Genomic DNA, 15,054 nt, shown 5'->3' with positions numbered 1-15,054 from the left:
TTTCTTTGGTAAGGCAGTAATCATAATAATTACGCAATACCAAAAAAATTTACTCAATTCTTTTCTTGTGGAATTGTTCCTACCAGTGCTGGAAGCTCACAGAGATTATAGTGCTTTTATTGAAGTTTTCTTTCTGTGTGGGGATGAGCTGTATTCACAAAATTGTCTCTCACTCAACTACAATGGTGTGCCTGCGACATCTGCTCTCTGTTCTCTCCTAGAGAGAGAGAGAAAGAGAAAGAGTCTCTGTTGTGTTATGTGTGTGTCTCACTTAAGGACAAGACTGTGCCATGCCCTCCTCTCACTGCCCATAGCACATGGCAAAGTTATTTTTTTACGTTAATGATCTTTTTATTGGGGGTGGGGAGAGGCTAGCATTCACAACTTGGGATGGACGTAAGCTGTAATTTCTTGAACAGCCATGCTAATAGTCATGCTGAGGCCCACAGCCACGGCCAATTCTGCTGGCTCCAAGTCATGGCTCAGAACGTTTTAAAAACAGAGTTCAAAGATGTTCCCTTGGTAAAGGTTTCTTTTAAAAAATGTGTGTTAATGATGACAGCCTGATACCCATCTCACTCCAGTACAACACAGACAATGCTAAACCCCCACATGCAGCACGCCATCAGGATGTGTGTCATTGTCACCATGGGTGGGGACACATGGAAGTCATAGAGAGCCATCCTGCTAAGAGGGGCTATGCTATTTTTAAAACGTGCTTGTTATATGGATTTCATTGGGGTGAACATCTTGTATCCACAGCAACACAGATAGGACATTCTTGCTCTGGAACAGGCTCATATCTGGACCATTCTTCCCAGCTCCCTTGTTATCTCCATTCTTCCCAAGGTGACTCCAGGGGAAAGGCCATTGATTTCCAACTTTACTCACCAATCTCATGCTGTCTGGTGAGTCAGTGGGGTGGGAAAAGGCAGGACCACATTAACCCCCCCCCCACACACACACACACACACAAAGATTCCAAAGTCACATTATTACTTTCTCCCTTACTGGGAACTAGAGCTGTGCCCGGTATCTTTGGGGCTTACAAAAGGGGTACGATTTTTTCCTCATTCCCATGATACCACTTTTATCGATAACCATAATCTTATACAGGCTCTACTGCCAGATGTTTTCAGGCACAGGGCTGAGGTATGAGACACTGTTTATCTTGTTGCATAGCTACACCTTATATATACACAGAATGCAAATTCTCAAGGGATGAATAACCTCAGTGTTACTAAGACTGTCCCCAGTATTCCTCACTTCCCTCATAGAGCAGCTGCCTTGGGGGGGCAGGAGAGAGAAGCCTACCATCATGCTGGGCTGACATATCATGTGTGAGGACATATGGGAACCACATTTTCTCATATTACTTCTACAAAAATGAATTAAATTGGTCTATAAAACATACATCTTCGTGACAACAAAACTGACATATGAACAGAAATTCTTGTGAGGAATGACTTCAGAAGAACTAGCTGTGTTGAAGAGTGTGTGTAAATGGAATTCACAGTCAAAAGAGCTAACGGAGAGGGCCCGGCACCTCTCCTGGCGTTTACAGTCACTGAAGGCGAGAACACTTTGGACGCATTTCAAAAACTAAAGTGTTTACAAGCATAAACATTCTAAGACATGTGATGCTGAATTTGGAGGTATGTGCCTTCTAAATATCTTCTCTGACAACCTACTGCCAATTCTTATTTAATCTGATATTGTAAAGCTTCCCTAGCTTGTGGTCTTTAGCATTTTGAAACCTTGGGTCTCAAAGAAATATATTTTCATCAGATAATGGAACAGCACTTCCAGCTCTAAGCAAACAACACTCCTGTCTACTGAGCTTCTCTTGCCTCGGATGTTGTACCAGAGAAGATGCTGGAAAACCAAGCACAATCTCTGTCCCTGTGATGCTGTCAGCTTTGTTGGGGTAAGAAGGCCATAGGTGAAAACAATCTGCCTTATTACAAGATGGCATATAATTAATTGAGTAGCTTAAGGGATGGTTGGATGGGTGTTGTAAGAGATCCCAGGAAAAGGGAATTTGTTTCAGGTGGGCATTTAGAAAGGCCCCTCAGAGGAAGTAGCTGAGCCAGGCTTGGTGAGAGGAGAGGATCAGGGAAGGTGGGGAGAAAGGAAAACATTCTAGCTAGAAAGCAATGGTGTGACCCAAATCTTAGAAAACTAGGCCAATCGGGAGACACAGGACAGAGAGTCTGCAGAAGAATGGAAAACAAATAGGAAAGGTCTTAACCACCTTTTTTTCAATTCCCTCTTCAGGTCGCACTTATAAGCATGTTAATTCCCCCACTTAAATTTAATTAAATTCTACAGAAGGTTGTTTTTTTTTTTTTCTCCCCTATTAGAAAGTACAAAGACAACACATAACAAGGAAGTCCAGATTGCTGAAGATCCGATTTTTGAAATCTGTACCAAATCCATCATGCTCATTAGGGTTAATTAACTCTAAATAATTTACTTTTATTTCTTGACATAAATATCTATTTCGGAACCTGGAGAAGAGTTGCACAACATTCGCTTTTCGAGTCCACATCCAGTATTCACTTTAAAAGAAGTTTCTCTCAGTTGTTGGTAGCTAGAAACAAAGTAATTCACTATTACCGCTCTTGTCCTGCGGTGTCCCACAGCTGAAGATGCACTTTAAATGCTTTCCCTGATGATCCATTTGGTCCCTGTGTATTATAAACCTAAAAGATACAATTTTCATCAGTTGATATTACTTTGGATTTTGTCAACATTCACATTCTCTGGGTTCACTCAGCATGTTTTTTCTCAATTACTATAATCAAAGTTCATAGTGCAGAATAAATATTTGCTCTGTTTTTTTCCAGAAGTATCACATATACTCTCACTTTTAAATGTCAAGTACAAGTATGATTTTCAACACAATTTAGGCATACTGCAAACTTAAATTAGACACCTTCTGTCATTTCCTCACGGAGGCAGCAAACATTAGATTTAGGACCCAAGTTCTAGGTTTGAATATCAACTCTTCATTTCACTTCTTCGAATCTTAATTTTCTTACAGCAAATGGAGGCCCACAGTCTCTTCCTACTTTACAGAGTTACTGCAAACTTCAGTGTAGTAACAAATGTGAACACATTTTCAAAATGGTAAAATGCTTTAGTAATACCTGAAAACCTTTATTGTGACTTGGACTGCCAAAGTGACCTATGCATAAAATACACACAGAATGGCTCAATAAGTTTACACAAGATATTTCAAGTCTTCCTTTGCTTGCCATTTTTTTCAAAGGCTCTTTCTCCTAACATTTAAATTTTCAAAATTATGGCCTTTGGGCTTCTTATTTAAACAAAGCACAACAGCTTTAATACTTAATTGGCTCCCCTAAGTATGGTTAATAAAGATGTTTAAAGTGTGGCTTAGCATCAACTATGGCTTAGTAAAAATGTTTAAAGGGAAAACTTTGCAAGGACTTCTATACCTCGATCAGTGGAGACATTTGGGAGGGGTGAAGTCACAGTAAAACCTTGCAGGGGTTGGAAGCAAGGAGGCTAAGACTACACTAAAAGTGTATTGACCTTCAGATAAGGTACACAATTTATAAGGAAGCACGATTTAGCTTCTCAACCACTATTTCCTTTTTCTTCCCCTCCCCCCCCCAACTCTCAGGCAAAGAGTAGATTTGTGACATCAACTGGAAGCCGCAGCCGTGTTGGCAATCAAGAATACCTTGGGTGGCAGTAAATCTGGCTCAGCTTATGTGTCTATGCTACACGTCTCACATGTCACAATATCCTTATTCCTGTCATTAGCGTCTAGCATAGGAGAAGAAAGCAGTTGTAATTCTCACTTAAACTCCCTTATCTTGGAAAATAGCATGGACTGGTCTCACATTCTGTTCATAATAAGCTAGTGATTGATAGCTGAGTCTACACATAAATAAAAATGCAGCGAGCACTTACAAAGCTCATGTTCCAGCTATTTGCCAATCATTCTTTTAACTTCTCTCTGAAGAGTTGAGAAATGAACACTAGTTCTTATCGGGAAACTTAACTCACATCAAGACTTAAGGTTTTTGCAACCCGAATAATTCGAGTTTTGAGAGTTTCCTAGAAAATTCATAGAACACATGCTATATAAACCCGTACATTAGTTCTTTTGTCCTGTGTGCTCTTGGAGACTGGCGAGAGTGCCACTCAATCTTTTTCTTAGCAAAATGTTATTTATAGTTGACAAAAGTAAGCATATTCTAAATTGAATTAAAATGACAGGTTATGAATTTCCTGGGATAAAAGACAGACACCTTGCAATGCAATAAACATAGCTCCTTAATTCTATTTTATATGGGGCCAGCGGAGGGAACCAGCAACAAGATTAACATACCAGTATGGTTAAAAACTCACCACGCGTTTTTCCCGAAAGTCTATTCCTACTGTTGTGATAAACTTGGGATTGAATTTATTGTCTGTGTATCGATAAAGAAACGTTGTCTTCCCCACCCCCGAGTCTCCAAGGGCCAGGAGTTTGATCAGATAATCATAGTCCCCATCGGTCATAGTGATGGTCTTGGTGGGCCTGCGTAGGAGAGGGAAAATAATAAGTAGGTTATGATAAAAATCAGTTTCCCCTGGCCTTCCTCCAAAATACAACATAAATTTATGTTTCAGGGTTAAAATAGTTGAACACTTCTGTCAAATTCCGAATTAACTTGTTCAGAGGAGCTTCAGGAGTGAGGGCACCTCGATTACTTCGCTCAATACCAATCTTTCTACATCACGGCAGTTAATATGGAACAAAAAGCTACCGGATCCCCACAGCAGCCACTGCCACAACAGAAGTCAAACTTAAAGAGCCACAGCCTTTTGTTTTAAAGCCAGTGAGTGCCCTTTGGGGCCAGGAGTATGGGGCCAGGAAGAGAAGGAGGTCACAGGAAATGGAAAAGCCTGCCCAAGATGATGCAGGTAGGCCAGGGAGAGATTAGAATTGCATAGGGGGTAGTGGAAGGGAAAAGCCTAAGGGAATATTTTACATCTCATCATGCATAATGAGCTTTCTATTATGTGCATGCAAAATATTCCTTTTTAATTTAAAAAATTTAACAACTGAGATGACAACCTTTAAAAACATTGATTTGAAATCATTTCAAAAGCAGTGTCTAAAAATCTTCTGTTTTGAAATACCAAAGCCTCTGTTCTCCAATGGCAAATCTGCTGTATTTGGCAAATCTGCTGAATATTTTCCAGACCTTGAAAAAGGAGAAAAGCTAGTAAGAGGCACGACTGTGGTAATTCTGCTAGTATTTCTCCTGCCTGGAGGAATGCCATTTGCCACTTTTCCCATTGTCCTGACCTCCTTTGCCTCAGTCTTCATTTCTTGTGTTGTTAAAATGCCTATGGATGATCCCATGGGCTAAAACCAAGAACACCTACAACACTGGTAATACCTTTAAGGTACACTCTCACCTACCGAATACTTAATGAGGTTTCCACTCCTGAGGTCAGCGAAAGGATTTGTCCTTTGATAAAACTTTCCAATTCATGAGTTGTAGAAATGGGTTTATTACAGCCCCACGTAGAGGAGGGCCTATGAAATTCCTAGAAAAGTGTGTCTCCTATTACATGAAAGGACAATATTTTTCCACCTTTACAAATCCAAAAAACATCGTACTCTTCAGTTCTGGAGTGATTAAAATTAAATTTCAACAAGTTATCCCGCAGACACATCTAAAAATTGCTAGGTAATTCGAATCATTTTCTACCTGTAAGAAAATGATGTACATGTTCATCACTCCAAACAAAATTTTCTTTTTTACATAGTCACTTTAGTTAGTGATCAAAACTAAAAGGTTTCATGTCTTTGGATAAATAATGATGAAGACGATAATTAGGTACTTAGCAAATCAGTATCATTACATCATTTGGAAGATTGGCAAATTTTTTACATTAGAATTTTCTAAAAATTGAACCATACTGCTGCTAAATCCTGTTAAATATATTATGGATGTAGGTTTCTTTAATTAATGAAGCATTTTGAGTTAAGTGTTTTGAGAGCTGCTAATACATACTTCTATGCTAAAGCTCTCCTCCCCTGTAATATGCTTTCTACACTGAGGGGTCTCTCATGGTGAATGTTCGCTGACAATGAATGTTCTCTCTCTCATTGTTGTTACTTTTGTTCAGGGTCTATACAAAGTACAATCATTGCTCAGGAAGAAATGCTTAGCTTCTATCAACAACCAGCCTTCCTTAATAAAAGGATGCAGATATCCCAAGTATTGACATGAAATTCTTCTTGGAAAATGTGTTCATTGATTGCCTACATAGCAGCGACTAGTTCTAAGTTCAGATGGTTCTAAATATCTTACCAGACTTGATAGTTGAAGAAGTTGCCGTTCCTAGTCTTTGAGCCAAATGCATTGCTAGAGGAGTTTGCTGTCAAAGCAATATCATTTCCCCCCATTTGGGCATATCAGAGCCACTATCACTCAACTTTCTTCTCTCTTTCCCTCCCAAACTTGCTCATGTGCAACTCCTCTGAAGGGTGATAAAGTCCGTCATTTCACTAATAGAATTAGATGAAACTGTTAATTCTCTTGGGAAAGAAGAATTAAATTTGTTCTGAAATACAAGTGACCAAAGCTGAATTCTTCTCTGAGCACAAGTCTTGATCAAGGGGGAGAAAATTAAAGCTACTGGCTGCCTAAATACAAGATAAAGCTGGAGAATACTGCGGCGCCCAGGCCTGGAAAAATTAAAATGATAGAGTCAAGAAGGTAGTTCAGTATGCTTTAAATTTTTTTTTAAAGATTTTATTTATTTATTTATTTATTTATTTATTTATTTATTTATTTATTTATTCATGAGAGACAGAGACACAAGCAGAGGGAGAAGCAAGAAGAGGGAGCCCGACAGACTCGATCCCAGAATTCCAGGATCATACCCTGAGCTGAAGGCAGGCACTAAACCACTGAGCCACCCAGGTGTCCCCATATACTTTAAACTTTTGCTTAAAGGTAACTATGTTTTTTTCAATTTTTTTTTTTTTGTGTGACAGAGTTAAGAAAAAGCTAAGTCCGAGCAAATCTAGTTAAATATCTTCTCTATTTTGTATCAGGTCCAACCATGAAAATTTTAAAAATGTGATTTATAACATAGTTTCCAATAAGGCATGCATACACTTAAAACTTAAAGATGCAAGAAAATATAACATAGTTTTACAAGACAGGAAACATGAGTAACTGGCAGATGAGTCAAATAGTTGTGCTTTTAGTGCAAACAAAACAGTGATCTTCGTGGGCTGCAATGATCTGAGAAGACTCTGTAGAGGAAGATGAACTTGCATTTAATCTTTATAACAAAGGGAAGAATTAGATGGGAGGAAAGAAGATACAGGACCACTGTATGGGATGACCTCCCACTTGTAGAATGAGGCTATCACCACTTAGAAGGTACATGACCTACCAGGTATTTTTGATCAGCAATTTGTTCTCTGTTATTACATAAACTTGCCTGGGGCAATACTGGACTTGCCTCCTGCTCAGGCTCTAATCCAGAGTGAACAATTGGCAGCCGTGGATCATATTTAATGTGGCCCACACTGGCTCTTTTCTGTAAGTGGAGGGTTGTGGCTACTTTGTGGCATTGGACAAAAATTCCACCCAAAATGAATGCAAAGGCTGGCACTATAGAAAAACTTTATTTAGTGTCTCTAGTAGACTCCTTAAAGCAATTGACAAAGTAGACTCAGCATGAGATCATTTGCCTCTTAAATTTCTTTTGAAAATGAATTTTCTCATTTTTATATCACTATTCATACAGTTATCTAATGCGGTTCCTCTCTTATTACCATGTGATTTTCTGAGTCCTAAAATCATATGACCTCAATATTCTATCCTTGGCCCAGCAAATATGACACCACAAAGAAAAATAAAAGCCTTGGCAAAGTTTCCTTTACCAAGAACAGAGCTAAAAAAAAAAAATGATCTGGGAAGGATCAAAAAGCTGACAAGTTTAGCAGTATTTATTCTTGCACAATGATTGATGGTCTTGTCAGTTCTTCGTTCTATGGATCTAAAAGTAAAGAAAAAAGCCAGAAGAGTGCTGTACTTTAGGAAAGATGTCTGACTCTCTACCAGTATCACTGTGTCACCAGCTATACCTCAAGAGCCACGAGGTCTTTTAGACACAGAAACTGAAGCGTCATCCTCAGAGCCCTTCATGGGAGGGTAAGGGGCTGGGAAGAGTAGGAAAAAGAATTCAAAACACTTGGGAGGCTCTGCTTAATGCGGAATCAAAGATAGAAGGAAATCTAAGTTACCCTGTGGCGCAGTCCTCAGTTTCCAGATAGGTAGTCACGTGCACAGAAATTATGTGATTGGTGGGATGACAGCTTTTAACAAAAAAAATCCAAGACTGCTGTTTGTTATAATTTGAAATGAAAAGTGAGTTAGATGGGTTGAAAGTAGAAAAATTTTCCTTCTACAGGGAAAGGAATTTTCTCTGGTTTTTCACAGGAACATGATTTTCATAGTTAGACTCTCTCAAATGAGGCTGCCCACAGTTCCTTTCTCTCTTTTCCCCACTGCTATGCCTCCTTCTTGTTCAACATAAATTCTATTTGCTCAGAAACGGAATGTCCTTTGTCCACTGCTGGATCCACAGAGTCCAGTACAACGGTCGGCATATATTAGGGGCTCAGCACATATATGTTGAGTGTCAGAGCCACGCAAATGTCATAATTAATGAAATTAATCTTTGAGCATTTGGTGGAAATGGTATCCTTCCAAGTTCAGGACTTCTCTCCTTCCTTTCTCAGGTTGTGGAGTGAATATTTAGATTAAATGATCTTTGTAGGACATTCTGGGTTTGGCTTCCTGAGCTCATTTTTCTATTTCTATAAAAACCTTCTCGAAATAGGATATTTATAGCTTCAGAGAAGCAGTTTCAAAGAAACTAGGAACAGAGAAAGCACAGAGGGAACGTAATTTTTGGAAGTGAGAGCTGTATTGGCAGAGAGCATATAAACTTGTCAGTTGAATAGGTCAAGGCTCAGAACTGGGCTTCTACATGAAAGCACCCATTCACCCATCTAACTCATACTCACTGGCACCTCGTAATTTGTATGATATTTTGTATGACTCTGAGGATATGCTGTTTTCTCCCAAGGGGAGGAGCTTAAACACTACAGACATGTATGGATGACCATGATACAGGTGACTTACTCATGCAAACTTACAATGTTCTGTGCAAGTTCTTCAAGTAACAATCTTCAAAATGCCATGATAAGTTATGACCCTATGACTTGAACTTATTAATCAATAAAAACCAAGTTAATATTCCTTTTTTAAAAGATTTTCATTCACTTATTTATTTGAGAAAGGGGGACACACATGGAGAGAAAGAGCATGGAGGGGGAAGGGGCAGAGGGACAAGCAGACTCCCTATTGGTTAGGAAGCCCAGAACAGGGCTCAACCCTAGGACCCTAGATCATGACCACCCTGAGATCATGTCCACCCTGAGATCATGACCTGAGCCGAAGTGAGACACTTAACTGACTGAGCCACCCAAGGGTCCCAAAAGCAACCTAATATGTGTAAGGCACTTCAGAAGCTTAAAATAGTAGACAAACTATCAGTGATATTACCTTGTAGGTGCTTTAAATAAAGTAAAGCTATCAAGCATAAAGTGGATTGATGCTTAATATTTCCTCATGTATCTTTATCCAACTGGTTTGTATTGGGCTCCAGTAGGTACATCTTGAAATCTGGAATTCTCATGGCAAGATGTCATTGAGTGATAGCTTGAGGGTGGTTCTTATTGACTGATCTTGGAACCACATTCATGGCTTAGGGGTTAGAGTTAAATTATGGCTGGAACTGGGGGCATCTGGGTGGTACAGTGGGTTAAGTGTCTGACTCTTAATTTCAGCTCAGGTCACAATCCCAGGGTCATGACATTGGGTGCTATGTGGGGCTTCACACTCAGCAGGGAGTCTGCTTGAGATTCTCTTTCTCCCTCTCTGTCTGCCCCTCCCCCCTAGTGTCTCTCTTTCAAATAAATAATAAATCTTTAAAAAAAATAAATTATAGATGGTACTTAAAGGACCTATAGTCTGTGCATCAGAAGGACAGAAGGCATTTTATGAAGGAAGGGAAGATGGGGGTAATTTAAAAAAAATTGTATTTGATAGCATTTGGTTCTGTTGGGAAGATTTTCATTTTGATTCTTCTTCAAGACTATTTATAATTAATGGACATGAGTGTGTGCGGAAAATTCAAACCCAATTGTAAGTATAAATCAATATCAACTTAATCAAACAACCTTGACTTTAGCTAACAATGGTCAGTGTGTCTATTGCAGCAATAAAATCTATTTTAAAAGATAAAAAGTGTCTGTTTTGTTTCATTCTATGATCAAGGGATCTACTATAACAGAGATAAACCAAGAAATTATTGAACTCTAAAGTTTAGCTTACTTGCCCTGAAAATAAGGGGTAAAAACTCTAGCACAAGTCAACTTTAAACTGATTTATCTCCAGTGATATAAATTCTTTAAATTATTCTCACATATTAAACTCACCTCTAAGCCAATGAATAATTTTGTCTAAATATTTTTTTCTCAAAAGTAACATTTTTCTTTTCCATTGGCTTAGTTTCGTGGTAACTTTTGAAACTATGTGAGGGTTTTTCCCCTTTTTTTCTTTATTTTTTATTACAAGAAATCTCAAACTTATATAAGATTTGAGGGAATACTAGTATACTCTCATATATCAATCAACCAGCTTCTAAATTATCAATACTCCCAGGTCTATACCCCAGAGAAATGCAAACATATAGCCACAAAAAATCTTGTACACAAATGCTCATAATAGTCCCCAAAAGGAAACAATCCAAATGTCCATTAATGGATGAATATATAGACCAAATGTGGTGTGGCCACACGATGGAATATTATTCAGTCATGAAAAGGATAAAGTATGGACACATGCTACCCCGTGGATGAACCTTGACAACACACTACGTGGAAGAGGCCAGATATAAAAGGTCACAGATTTTATGATTCAATACATATGTAATATACAGAAACGCAAACTCAAGGAGATGGAATATAAATTAGTGCTTGCCAGAGGACGCAGAGAGGAGGAGGGATGGGAAGTGATTGCTAATGGGGAAGAGGCTTTTGGGAGAGATGATGACAATGTTCTGGATTTAGATACTAATGGGGGCACATCTTTGTGAATTTACTATATGGCACTGAATTGTATACTCCAAAAGGGTAAATTTTATGATATATGAATTACATTCAGTGGAGCTACCAGAAAAGCCCAACAAAATAAGAATATCATATCTTATTTTTAAAATATTATTTTTAGCTGAGCTCCCCTAGCTGGGTGTTAATTAATACCTGTTTACAATGAAGTCAATTACGAGTAAGAATCATGTGTATTCAGATAATAATATCCTCCTGAACCCTAGTGCAAAGGACCTATATAATATACTCTATGAACCTAATTCTCAGTAATTTCTTTTTTTATAAAAATATCCCTTATGGGGCACCTGGGTGGCTCAGTCAGTTAAGTGTCTGACTCTTGACTTTGGCTCAGGTCATGATCTCAGGGTCTGAGATCGAGCCCCACTTCAGGCTCCAGGCTCAGTACATGGGGTATGCTTGACATTCTCTCCCTCTGGTGTGCAACCTCCACCCTGCTGCCCACTGCCGCATTCTCTCTCTCTCAAATAAATCTTCTTTAAAAATTCCTCAATTGACTGGGTCCTGATAAGCAAGTGGGCTCACAAATCAGGAGTAATTAAAAATCACTGAGAAACAGCAGGGCGGACTGGTGGTCAGGAGCCTGTGAACAGCCCAGGAACAGAACTTGGGTGTGCGTATTGTCCCAACGATACGGGTCCCAATGCTGCTGATCATCAGCCTTCCCTGAGTTTACAAGCACAAACTCTAAGATGTCTCCAGAATTCTTAGAGAATCAGAATCTCTGCAGGCAGGTCCTGGGACTTCGAGTTTACATATTCCACTAAAGTACTACAGTACAACAGCCAGATTTGGGAATTGCTTTTCTTCCTCTTTTTTCACCTTGAGGCATATATAGGAAACTGTTCCAGACGGTTGAGACTCTTAAGCCACTTCAGCAACTCATTTTGAGTAGAAAAAAAACCCATTGGTCAAGAAAAGTCAGTTTATCTGATTTGATCTTGTTACAGTTGAGAGCAATTTCCCCTTGCTGATTGCCATCAGCCAAGCTTGGCACATGGCTACTGGAGTCCTCCTTCTGCCCGTACCCGCTACTACAAAGCCCTTGACGTGCTTTCCCAGCTATGTATCATTTTGTTACTTCACATATTTTAAACCTTGTTTCCCTGAAAGTTAGGATTAGTCCTCAAAACATTTTTACCACTGGAACCACATACATTATATTCACTGAAGACTTTGCATAAATGTTTAAGTAAATTAAGCTTTTAGAATTTTTTGAAAGATTTATTATTTGACTTGAAAAGGTCTTATGCTTATCTTCCTAAGTGAATCATATGATTTATCTTTCATTAGTGAGCTTACTTAAAAAAAAATGCCTCTTAAGTCCTTTCATCCAGGACTTTAACTAGGGAGCAAGAAAAATAAATGTAAATTCCTTGAAATTCAGCAAAGCCTTATATGGAAAGACATGGATCTTTTCTAGAACTGAAAAAACCTTTGAGGTGATACAACACATTAGGAAGTATACACATAGAGGTTGACACCTTCCCTGAAGCCAGTCAGCAAGACCAGAAAATGGGTTTTCCTAACCTAGTGGTCCTCAAACTTGGCTGCTTTTAAAACTTCCTGATGCCCAGACCACACCCTAAATCATGTAAATCTGACTCCTGATGGTGAGACAAAAGCATTAATATTTCTTTCATGCTCTCCAGATGATTCCAACCTACAGTCAAGTTTGAGAACCACCACACTGCCTTTTAAAGATGTTATTGATTTGAGAGAGAGATAAAGTGGGTGCACATGGACATGGTGAGCAGGGGATGGAGGTGAGGGGAAGGGGCAGAGGGAGACAGAGTATCTTAAGCAGACTCCCTGCCCAACTCGATCTCACAACCCTGAGATCACAACCTGAACCGAAACCCAGCCAGAGGCTTAACCGACTGTGCCACCCAGGCGTCCCAAGAACCACCACACTACCTTTTAGCAGAGAGACTCCTCACTGCCAGTGAATGATTTCTAATTTCAATAGTGCAAGTAACTCCGAGTTTCCTTCTATAGCTAAGAGGAGAGCAGAGTGGATCATATTCACGAAGACATATTGTTTCCTAAGGCAGTGGCTGGTTGGAAGAGGATTCATTTTCCCACCATAGGTCCCGGCCTCAGTGGGCCCACTGGCACCGGCCACAGGAGCTGCTTTCCCTCATCATGACAGGGCATGCGACCTCTGTGGTGGCAGTCAATCCATATTTTTCAATAGAGTTATGTAACATATAGAAGACATTGGGTGTATATATGTAAATGGAAGCTTCAATTCTTAACGTCTCCACATAGAAGACAGACTTTAAGCTAAAGAGATGAGCATTTAATAAGATGTTTTCCTAAGTTTTCAGACATTGGCCTAATAATCTTGCAAAATTGTGATCATTTTCCAGATGGCTGCTGCGTTGAGGAAGTCTTGCCAAACTTCTAGTGCTTTGCTTCATTCTGTGAGAAAGGGCATACTAATCAAAATATCTGCCCACAAATTCTGCATTTCTCAAATGTGAGGGAGCCAAGTTAGATAGTGTCTATGGGTTCATGTATCTATGAAAAAAAAAAGATGAGTTCCATATTAGTACAGTTTTCTCACTTAAAGCTAATTCTAGGTAACTTATAGAGCCACATAATTCCAAATATAAAAAAGATGAAAAAAAATCCATGACCTCTTTAGGAAAAGAATGTTGGCTGGTTGTTGTTTTAGCTGACCTTTAACAGGAAGCATTTTATGAGCTTAATAAATGCTGAAAAAGAAAGACTGTATGTATCTGAATGGAATTAGTCCAAAGAAAGTACTTATCTCAAGGGCTCTTTCTATATTATGTAGATGTTCATGTTAATTGAAATCTCTAGATTAGAATTTTATTTCTGTAATATGTACAAGGCTGAGTAGAAAATATAGAATGCTCTTACAAGTGGTTCTTAACCCTTATGTGATTGGAGAGAAAATAAATACATGTTAAGTCTCTTTATCTGATAAGTTATTTGACACGGAATCTATACCAGAAAATCTATGGCTCTAATTCTAAGTGGTATTCAGAGGAGAGTGAAAAACTCATAAAGCCCCCAAACCAAATAATCCAGTTAAAAAATAGTAGAAGGGATGAATAGACATTTTTTCCAAAGAAGACATCCAGATGGCTAACAGACACATGAAAAGATGCTCAACATCACTCATCACCACGGAAACACGAATCAAACCTACAATGAGATACCACCTCACACCTGTCGGAATGGCTAAAATCAACAGCAGAGGAAACAACAGGTATTGGTGAGGATGCAGAGAAAGGGGACCCTCTTACACTGTTGGTGGGAATGCAAATTGTTGCAGCTACTCAGGAAAACAGTACGCAGTTTCCTCAAAAAGTTAAAAATAGGACCACCCTACCATCCATCCATTGCACTAGTTGTATTTACTCACAAGATACAAAAATACTGACTCAATGGGATACATGCACCCCTATGTTTACAGCAGCCCTGGATTTTCAGCCATTTTGCCACTATGTGACCAAGGGCACATCCCTTAATTCTTACAGTCTTTACCTGCAGTTGTAAGTATGTAAAGTACCTGGCTCAATGCATTCGATCATTATGTATTCCCCTTCCACTCTTAACTTGCCAAGAAATAGAGAACCATAAAAAAAAAAAACTCCAACCATTCTGACCAATGACACAACATAACAAAACCACAAAACAATTCATCAATTCCTGCAGGTTCCTTTGTAACTTAAAATGAAGTCACCAAATTTCCCATAACAAAGGTGGTGTAGAAATCCCAATAAATGGGCATAGCTAAATTTTAAAAAGCTGGTTTTCCTTTTACTTGA

At 38.9% G+C, this 15,054-nt stretch overlaps 1 protein-coding gene across 5 annotated transcripts in view; it reads right to left on the bottom strand.

Moving 5' to 3' along the window:
- RAB27B (RAB27B, member RAS oncogene family) overlaps positions 1–15,054 on the bottom strand; it is a 138,352-nt gene that overhangs the window by 13,239 nt on the left and 110,059 nt on the right. For 4 of the 5 annotated variants that reach the window (XM_041739911.1, XM_041739910.1, XM_041739908.1 and 1 more), the window contains 2 exons: positions 4,387–4,558; positions 2,620–2,705 (listed from right to left, as the gene is read on the bottom strand). In XM_041739911.1, coding sequence (XP_041595845.1) covers positions 2,620–2,705; positions 4,387–4,539 — 239 coding nt within the window. In that variant the 5' untranslated portion in view covers positions 4,540–4,558. Of the gene's footprint in view, positions 1–2,619; positions 2,706–4,386; positions 4,559–13,168; positions 13,189–15,054 lie in introns of those variants that run through there. The other variant, XM_041739912.1, reaches the window with a different exon arrangement.

This window comes from Vulpes lagopus, chromosome 24, assembly GCF_018345385.1.
Source record: "Vulpes lagopus strain Blue_001 chromosome 24, ASM1834538v1, whole genome shotgun sequence".
In the NCBI taxonomy this organism is placed as follows: Eukaryota; Metazoa; Chordata; class Mammalia; order Carnivora; family Canidae; genus Vulpes; species Vulpes lagopus.
The sequence above is the reverse complement of the archived record's forward strand: the minus strand, read 5'-3'. Positions and strand labels throughout refer to the sequence as shown.